The sequence below is a fragment of the Oncorhynchus mykiss genome, chromosome 3 (genome assembly GCF_057628025.1).
Source record: "Oncorhynchus mykiss isolate SJ-2025 chromosome 3, ASM5762802v1, whole genome shotgun sequence".
NCBI classification, from domain to species: Eukaryota; Metazoa; Chordata; class Actinopteri; order Salmoniformes; family Salmonidae; genus Oncorhynchus; species Oncorhynchus mykiss.
The window spans coordinates 47,975,011-47,984,843 of record NC_143024.1 but is presented as its reverse complement, the minus strand read 5'-3'; the positions used below and the strand labels follow the sequence as shown (position 1 = coordinate 47,984,843).

Below are 9,833 nucleotides of genomic sequence, written 5' to 3'. Positions count from 1 at the left end.
TTTTGCAAGGAGGAATGGGAAAAAATTTCAGTCTCTCGATGTGCAAAACTGATAGAGACATACCCCAAGCGACTTACAGCTGTAATCGCAGCAAAAGGTGGCGCTACAAAGTATTAACTTAAGGGGGCTGAATAAATTTGCACGCCCAATTTTTCAGTTTTTGATTTGTTAAAAAAGTTTGAAATATCCAATAAATGTCGTTCCACTTCATGATTGTGTCCCACTTGTTGTTGATTCTTCACAAAAAAAATACAGTTTTATATCTTTATGTTGGAAGCCTGAAATGTGACAAAAGGTCGCAAAGTTCAAGGGGGCCGAATACTTTCGCAAGGCACTGTATGTGGAACTGGATCAGGTCTCACTGGACTGGGGAGATGCACTGGAAGCCTGGGGCGTGGAGCAGGCACCGGATACACTGGGCCATGGAGGCGCACTGGAGGTCTCAAGCGTAGAGCTGGCACAGCCCGTCCTGGCTGGATGGTTATCTTCGCCCGGCAAATGCGGGGCGCTAGCACAGGATGCACTGGGCTGTGCAGATGCACTGGAGACACAGTGTGCAGAGCCGGCGCGGGATACCCTGGGCCGAAGAGATGCACTAGAGGCCATGAGCGCTGAGGTGGCACAATCCATCCTGGCTGGATGCCCACTCTAGACCGGCCAATGCGAGGAGCTGGAATATAGCGCACAGAGCTGTGAACGTGCACTGGAGACAATGTGCACTTCACCGCATAACATGGTGCCTGACCAGTACCACGCTCCCTACCGTGAGCATGGGGAGTTAGCTCCGCCAACCTCCCCATATGCCACCCCAATTTTTTGGGGAGTGGCCTCCCGATCTTCCTTGCCAGCCGTGACCCTGTGTAACACTGGGCCCCTTTACTAGCTGCTTCCGCCTTCCTCGCTGCTTCCACACGGCAGGCGATCCTTTCCAGCCAGGATCTCCTCCCATGTCAAGGATCCCTTTCCTTCCAATGTCTTCCCATGTCCACTTTGTCTGCTCCTCCCGGCCACGCCGCTTGGTCCGTTTGTGGTGGGTTGTTCTGTCACGATCGTCGTCAAGGAAATGACCGGACCAAGGTGCAGAGTGGTAAGCGTACATTATTTTATTTTAAAAGTCGCCAACAAAAACAATAAACAACAAAACGAACGTGAAACTCTGTAAGGCTATACATGCCACTAACAAAGACAACAACCCACAAATGAGAAAAGGAAAAAAGGCTGCCTAAGTATGATTCCCAATCAGAGACAACGATAGACAGCTGTCCCTGATTGAGAATCATACCCAGCCAAAAACAAAGAACCAGAAAGCATAGACTTTCCCACTCGAGTCACACCCTGACTAAACAAACATAGAGAATAAAACGATCAGGACTTGACACTCTACGATCAGGACTTGACACTCAGTACTGGTACCCCGTGTATATAACCAAGTTATCATTACTCATTATGTATTTATTCCTTGTGTTATAATTTGATTCTATTATTTTTATCTACATTGTTGGGAAGGGCCCTTAAGTAAGTATTTCACTGTTAGTTTACACCTGTTGTTTTCGAAGCAAGTGACAAATAACAATTTATTGAATTTTGTTGATATTAACTCGTTGTTATTTTGTGGAATTCAAACAGAAGCATTCTATATGTATTAATCAATCAGTATTGTGGTTGACCTATTAAAAAAATTATGACATTTTTTAAAAACAAGAAAACAAAACAAGTAAAATAACCTCACAGAAGTCTGGTGCAATTTTTATTGGTTCAGAGAAAAAAAAATGTCCTGTGTGAAAATATTTTGGGCACTTGTTCCATATCCAATCTTAAAAGAGAACTTCCTCTCCATCTCAAGTCTTTTGAGAACATTATGAAAAAGACAGACACATGACTAAATAAAAATGGCATGTTTTTTTCCTCCAAAAATGTCAAGTAAAAAAACTTAAAGAATAACTTACATAGTTTAACAAAATAATAAATATGGAGCACTCTTCTCTGTACAGAGACATAACATTGACTATCTTTTTATAAAAAATATGACTTCAGTGCATTTTCTTTGCAAAGCGCTCACTGTTCCTTCAATATACCACCTCATATTCCATATTTTAGAATACCCTGACATCAATGCAATGGCCTTAAAGGGATAGTTTGGTGTTTTGGCAATTAATTATTATGTCTCTGCATCCAGTATGAAGGAAGGTAGAGGTGCTGTAGTTTTGTGAGCCAATGCTAACTAGCTTAGTGCAAAGACTGGAAGTCTTCGGGTACAGCTAGTTAGCATTGGCTCACGAAACTACTTCTAACCCCAAACTATCCCTTTAAGGATACAAACAATCAATCATCACGCCACACAGGAACCCCCTTCCTGGAAACACAGAGTGTAAATCAAAACTTCACAGCCTTTTTTCTTTGTCGTCATCTCAAGACAAACACAGAAAGAAAAGGCACAAGTAACTACAGTTTGGGTAATAGTGGACAAAGAGACAAAACAAATAAATGTGAATTTATTGTTCATTAACGATTTTGGTCATTTACAAATGTATTCATATTTATTTGACATATATATTTAAATATATATTAAGATACCTGTATCTCTATTGATACTGCTAAGATCAAGAGATTTAAAGAAATCGCCAAAAATGAAAAAGTGCATTTTATAACAAACCTGAATATTGCAGAAGAACTAACATTTAAGTTAACAATTGAATTGAAAACTGTGTAAAAACAAAGCAATACAAAACCCAAAAACAAGAGTTGCAACAAAAAGCGTAAAGGATGCATGACGTATCAAAGTGCTCTGGCCTTGATTGGTTGAGTCTCCACCTTAGCTTCTTCCTCTACCAATTCTGAACCAGTCGTTCTGGACCACAACCCTGGTGGCTCCTGCCTCTCAGACAGCTATCCAATCCCGTGTGTGGGAGGGGGGACTGGCTGACTAGGGGGATGGTCCTGCCTGGCTGTGTGAGGGCCGTCGTTTTCTGGTCTCTCCCTCAGACCTGTGTGAGTGGGAGGAGCTGTGTAAGCTGTCCTTTTGCATTGTGTTTATCATCCCTGGGTCCATCCTACCCTGGTGCGAGGTGGAGGGTTTGGAACATATGGGTGGGGTTATACTGGGAATGCATAGCCCTGATTGGCTGGCTCCTACTACTTCCTGGCTGTCAGACCAGTGGTCCCCAGGAGTTCTGAGCCCTTGAGTTATGGGGGTCCTGCACCAGGGGGTTTCCCTCCTGGTCTGGCCCAGTAAAAGCCCCTCCATTGGGGGAGAGGAGGTCGAGGTGGGGGCAGTGGGGTGGGAACGGGGACGAGCCTGCACCATCTGAATGCCCCCAATGGGGATCATCAGGTAGGGCACCCTGGCCTGCTGGGAGTGCAGAGGCAGGTGGCTGAAGATGCGGTCATTGGACTGGGACTGGGCTTTAGGGCTGTCAGTGGGGGAAAGACGGAAAGCTGGGGGGAATGACAGGCAGGGCTCTGGACCAATCTGCCCTTTACTTGGTGTTCCTATCCTCTCCTGTACGGGGAGCAATTACCTCATCATTACTTCACACAGTAGAACAAAACACTGAACATGTTTTCACATTGCCTTTGGCTAAACTGGGCTTCCAATGCAGATTTTAAAACACAGTGGAGGGGAGCAAGCAAGACGCAACCACAGGCATTAAACACCATCAGCCGCCAGCCTGATGATAGGAAAAAAACTCTCAAAAGTACATTTACAAAGTGTTGCATAGTTATGTATTTAGGTCTCTGCTATTCTCATATAGTGAGTGTTAGCTTAGTACCAAAAGGGAAATTACTCTGCAATAAGATGTGTTTACTACTGACCATTACTGACAATGTAGTTATGTGGAGGGATGGCTAATTACATCTCATTTTGTAACTGACAAAACTACAGGATCACCAAGTGAATTATATACATAACTTACCATTGAACCCACCTGTCTGCGATCGCTGGCCATCATACTGGGGATGTCCCATGGCAAACGACTGGGAGACCTGCGAGGTCTATGTTGCACCCCCAGGGACGAGGGAGAGGCCCGGGCCCACAACACCCGATACTGGCTAGGGGACAGAGGCCGCAGGGGGTACAGGGGGGATAGAGCTCTGATGGGGGATAGAGCTCTGATGGGGGATGGTTCTCTCTTGGAAGAGGGCGAGAGGTGTCGGTTGGGGGAGGCCAGCTCCAGTCTGGGGGAAAGGCTTCGGATGGGAGAGCAGCTCTCACTGCTAGGGGAGAAGGCCCTGGGGGAGGCGTCCCAGAACAGTGCCCTCCGGCTTTCTGGAGAGGAAGCACGCCCGCTGGGCCACAGTCTATGGGTGGGAGAGGGCTCCTGGCTGAGGCAGGGATCTGGCTGGGGTTCTGGGGCTGAGGGGTCAGGCGTGCCCTGCTGGGACCGTCTTCCGCTGCTGGAGTGCCCCCATGTGGACAGACGGCGGTCGGGTGAGGAGGACGGCTCGTTGTGAGATGAGTACTCCTCTTCATCATCCTCGTCATCGTCCTCCTCTGAATCATCCACGTCAGAGAACTGGTGCTCATCCTGGTCCTCGGAGCCAGATAAATGCTCTTCAATATCTCCTGATGAGAAAAGGGGAAAACTTACACTAAGCCTAATTCTCCAAACTCCAGTCCTCCAGAATGCACCTAAATTAACACAGTTGTGTTCAGTAGTCACGAAATGGAAGAAAGCAGTCAGAAACAGAGTGAAACGGGGAGGTACTATCTGAACTTGTCCAATACGGAACACTTGGTCTAAACTAGTTCCAGATTGAAAGGCAAGACTGAAAACCAGCAGACAATGCAGCTCTACAGAAACTGAGTTCACCTAAGTCATTATGGACTTACAGTGAGCTCCAAAAGTATTGGGACACTGACACATTTGTTGTTGTTTTGGCTCTGTACTCCAGCACTTTGGATTGGACTACGAGCTTCAATAAAAATACAATATGTTTATAAACACTTCTACATAAATGTGGATGATACCATGATTACAGATAGTCCTGAATGAATCGTGAATAATTAAGAGAAAGAGAAAGTTACAGAAAGTTAGACACACAAATATGCTAACCTCCAGTGCTATTGTGAGAGGTTAACATGTTTTTGGGGTATAATATTTGTGCATCTAACTTTCTCACTGATCATTATTCACGATTCATTCAGGACTATCCCTAATCATGGTAGCATCCACATTCATGTAGAAGTGTTTAGAAACTGCTATTCTTATTCACAATAAAAGTGACTCCAAAATGACACAATACATTATTTACCATTCCTTACTACTGGGCAAAAGAAATTCTGACCACAACTAAAACAAACAGAAAATGCATCCAACAAGTTTGTAGTCACAAGTTTGTAGTCACACGAGTCACAAGCCTGATGTAATCATTACATGCTAGGTACATGGGTCCAAATACTAAACTTTTGACTACTTTAAAATACATAAGTAAATTTGTCCCAATACTTTTGGTCCCTGAAAATGGGGGGGGGACTATGTACAAAAAGGGCTGTAATTTTTAAACGGTTCACCCTATTTGGATAAAATGACCCTCAAATTAAAGTTGACAGTCTGCACTTTAACCTCATAGTCATTGTATCATTTCAAACCCAAAGTGATGGAGTACAGAGCCAAAACATAAAAAAATTGGGCACTACACCCCAATACCTTTGTATATAAACACACACTCATACACACAAACACATGAAATGGGCACAAGGACCAGGACAGGGTGACTTCCTACCTAACATAACATTCTATCAACCTGATGCTATAAATAGCGAGCAGATTGGCAAGGTTTGATTTAATGGAATCGTGCTGCTGTTCCCATTCATGAAGTCTAACAGCTGGCATTTGAATGGAAGGGTTGTTTGAATGGGCTGTCCTTGGCTCAGTGTTGAGTGCAGTCTGCTACCGGGAGGGATGGAGAGAGGGATGGGTGGCATTGAGCCTGCACAGAGAGGGGGTGGATGTGAGTGTCTGGAATGCTGTTCTTTATAGGCCAGGACTGCCGCCTTGAAAACAACACTGTACATCTCTCCCATCCTGCACCAGAAACAGACTCTATGGAATGTATTTGGCCATGTATTCTTCATGTATTAATTTAATATTTGTAATTTCTCTTCAGCACAAGAGTAAGGAGAATAGCAACATATAGCCTTACATATAGCTTACATATAGATACAAGGTTAGCTATCGTGTCAGGTTTGAGGAAAGATGTTTGATGAGTGAAGTTTCCTCCCGATGGTATTGTACCTGCTTCCTCGGTCTCCGGCTCGTCCAGTGAAGACCCAGACGTTCCCATTGACTGGCACTTCTTCCCATGAGCCTTGGACTTCATGTGCTTGGTAAGGTTCCCTATGAAGACAAGGAAAACAAGAACAGCAAAGCCACATTAGACTGAACCAGAGCAGGGTAGATGAGGAATAATTGATGGTGGGGAGAGAGACCGGAGTACAACCAAATAGCCGAGCATAACTAGGTTTGCAAAATTCTGGGAACTTTCAATAAATCCCCTGTTTTTTCCAAAATCTTGGTTGGAAGATTCCCGGAATCAGGAGGGAATAAGCAGGAAATCCAGAAACCTCCAACCAGGATTTCTGTAAAACCAGGGAATTTATTGAAAGTTACCTGCATTTTGCAACACTAAGTCCGAGTCGTTTTTAGACAGAACATCACAGCCCGCCGATGGGGAAAACCACCTGTTGTTACCTAGGTTACCTACCCCCTTTGGCTCACAGCAAAAAAACTTGACCTTTTTCAAACTGAATTTTCTTGTCGGCTTGTTTTAGTCAATTACAAAACTACATTTAAGAAAAGTACAACATGTCTAAAGATTACTTTTCAACATTGCCTACTCCTAAGCATTCTCATTACTAAAAGTAATATTGTAGGACATCCCTCATGCCCCTTTTCATTTTGCCTTCTGGTAGGCCGTCATTGTAAATAGGAATTTGTTCTTAACTGACTGTTATTTGCCTAGTTAAATAAAGGTTAAATAAATCAAACATTTGGGGAAAAAATGACGGTGCTAGCAGCCAAGTTAGTGAGTACTAGCTACCTACTGACCGGAACATTATAAGATAGCAAAAACCAACAGAAACAAACAGACAATACAGTTACAAGTAGTGAGTGGAGTTACAAACAGACTATACTAAGCAAGTTTAATGTCTTAAATGTGATTAAATGTTTTTCACACACACATAGCTACAGTGCATTCGGAAAGTATTCAGACCCATTGACTTTTTCCACATTTTATTTACATTACAGCCTTATGACTTGGAAAAGCACACACCTGTCTATATACGGTCTCACAGTTGACAGTGCACGTCAGAGCAAAAACCAAGCCATGAGGTCAAAGGAATTGTCCGTAGAGCTCCGAGACAAGATTGTGTTGAGGCACAGATCTGGGGAAGGATACCAAAACATTTCTGCAGCATTGAAGGTCCCCAAGAACACACTGGCCTCCATCATTCTTAAATGGAAGAAGTTTGGAACCACCAAGATTCTTTCTAGAGCTGGCCGCCCAGGGAGGTGACCAAGAACCCGATGTTCACTCGGACAGAGCTCCTCTGTGGAGATGGGAGAATCTTCCAGAAGGACGACCATGCAGCACTTCACCAATCAGGCCTTTATGATAGAGTGGCCAGACGGAAGACACTCTTCAGTAAAAGGCACATGACGGCCCGCTTGGAGTTTGCCAAAAGGCACCTAAAGGACTCTCAGACCATGAGAAACAAGATTATCTGGTCTGATGAAACAAAGATTGAACTCTTTGACCTGAATGCCAAGTGTCATGTCTGGAGGAAACCTGGCACCATCCCTACAGTAAAGCATGGTGGTGGCAGTATCATGCTATGGGGATGTTTTTCAGCGGCAGGGACTGGGAGACTAGTCAGGATCGAGGGAAAGATGAAAGGAGCAAAGTACAAAGAGATCCTTGATAAAAAAAACCTGCTCCAGAGCATTCAGGACCTCAAACCTTAGCACACAGCCAAGACAACGCAGAAGTTGCTTCGGGACAAGTCTTTGAATGTCCTTGAGTGGCCCAGCCAAAGCCCGGACATGAACCCAATCGAACATCTCTGGAGAGACCTGAAAATAGCTGTGCAGCGACGCTCCCCATCTAACCTGACAGAGCTTGAGAGGATCTGAAGAGAAGAATGGGAGAAACTCCCCAAATACAGGTGTGCCAAGCATGTAGCGTCATACCCAAGAAGACTCAAGGCTATAACCGTTGCCAAAGGTGCTTCAAAAAAGTACTGAGTAAAGGGTCTGAATACTTATGTAAAATGTGATAACAGTTTAAACTTTTATTTTATAAATTGTTTTTGCTTTATCATTATGGGGTATTGTGTGTAGAATGATGAGGAGAATTTCTGAATACTGAATACTTTCTGAATGCACTGTACATGTCGCCTACTTGGGAACCAGACCCCATATTTTCCACGCCAAATTGCCTGAAGCCACAGGGCTCTTCTCGCAGGCTCCATTTCCTTATGTTGGAGCATTGCGAACCGCAGTTCGGGATTTTTTACCAGGTTATTTGTATATTGAACAACACAGCAGTTTTCCGGCATGTTTTGTTATTTCTGTATAATAATACAATTGACAGTTAGCTCTTTTACAATGGGGGTCAATGGGGAAAAATGTTTGTTTTCCCCAATTTGTGGGCATGGTCAAGAGGAATTCCTTCTTATGATGTGAATATCAACTTGGAGTATAGCTAAACTGCTCAACCATATACAAAGACAGAGCGACACTGATGCTGTATGACTTGGGTCCTATTTAGAAAGGTCACACCTCCTCCTCCTCTTCCTCACCTTTGGTTTTGAAGGCAAAGTTGCAGTGTTTGCAGACGTAGGGCCGGACGTCTGTGTGTGTTCGAATGTGCTTCCTTAGCATGCTGGGCTTCTTACAGCGGATCCCGCACTCTCCGCACACATACTTTCCTCGGCCACGACCCCGCACATACACATACTCCTCATTAGACTTGTATCTGATGGGAAAGAGGGGGAGAGGGACAGAGAGAGGAAGTGGGGGGAGAGGGAATGAGAAAAGAAAAACAAAATACATAGAGTTAAAAGTAGGTAAAGATTGCTCCCTGGGCCTACTCTACACAAGGCACTCTTTACATCAGAGCGGGGTAGCCCCACCAAACCCCTGCTTCCTCTAAGTCCCCTTGTAGTTCTCTCTCTCCAGCCTGTCTATGCCCGTGGCAGGCAGGCAGGCAGGCAGGTAGGTAGAGAACCCAACCTTTATCCTAAGTTTGGGTGACTTGGCCAACAACATCAGTAGCTACAGAGAGGGAAGCCTGGCTTTAGCCAAATAGACAATACATACAAAATCCACCTCTACATTTAGCTCTACTCCTCTATAAAAGACTAGTTTATATTTTGTTTTTAAAACTTACGGAAATACTATGCACTACCCAACCTGATGTACACTTATCTTTAAATACAGAATTTGTTATACAGTATACTTAATCAACATGAATAAAGATCAGAATTCGCATTGAGCTCCAATGAGGCAACAACAGTACTTTGAACTAGAGGTCAACCGATTATGATTTTTCAACGCCGATACCGATTTATTGGAGGACCAAAAAAAGCCGATACCGATTAATCGGCTGATTTTTATATATATATTTGTAATGATGACAATTACAACAATACTGAATTAACACTTTTATTTGAACTTAATATAATACATAAAAAAATCTATTTAGTCTCAAATAAATAATGAAACATGTTCAATTTGGTTTAAATAATGCAAAAACACTGTGTTGGAGAAGATAGTAAAAGTGCAATATGTGCCATGTAAAAAAGTTCACGTTTAAGTTCCTTGCTCAGA

General features: G+C 43.7%; 1 protein-coding gene across 6 annotated transcripts in view; it reads right to left on the bottom strand.

Annotated features, from left to right (window-relative positions):
- Positions 1–1,734: 1,734 nt before the first annotated feature.
- The window catches only part of hivep3b (HIVEP zinc finger 3b), an 89,731-nt gene continuing 81,632 nt past the window's right edge, over positions 1,735–9,833 (bottom strand). Inside the window, exons 4-7 of one of the 6 annotated variants that reach the window (XM_021596673.3) lie at positions 8,804–8,979; positions 6,237–6,338; positions 3,915–4,564; positions 1,735–3,499 (exon numbers count right to left, since the gene is read on the bottom strand). In XM_021596673.3, the coding sequence (XP_021452348.2) occupies positions 2,924–3,499; positions 3,915–4,564; positions 6,237–6,338; positions 8,804–8,979 (1,504 nt within the window). In that variant the 3' untranslated portion in view covers positions 1,735–2,923. Of the gene's footprint in view, positions 3,500–3,914; positions 4,565–5,635; positions 5,932–6,236; positions 6,339–8,803; positions 8,980–9,833 lie in introns of those variants that run through there. The other 5 variants (XM_021596688.3, XM_021596696.3, XM_021596700.3 and 2 more) reach the window with 5 other exon arrangements.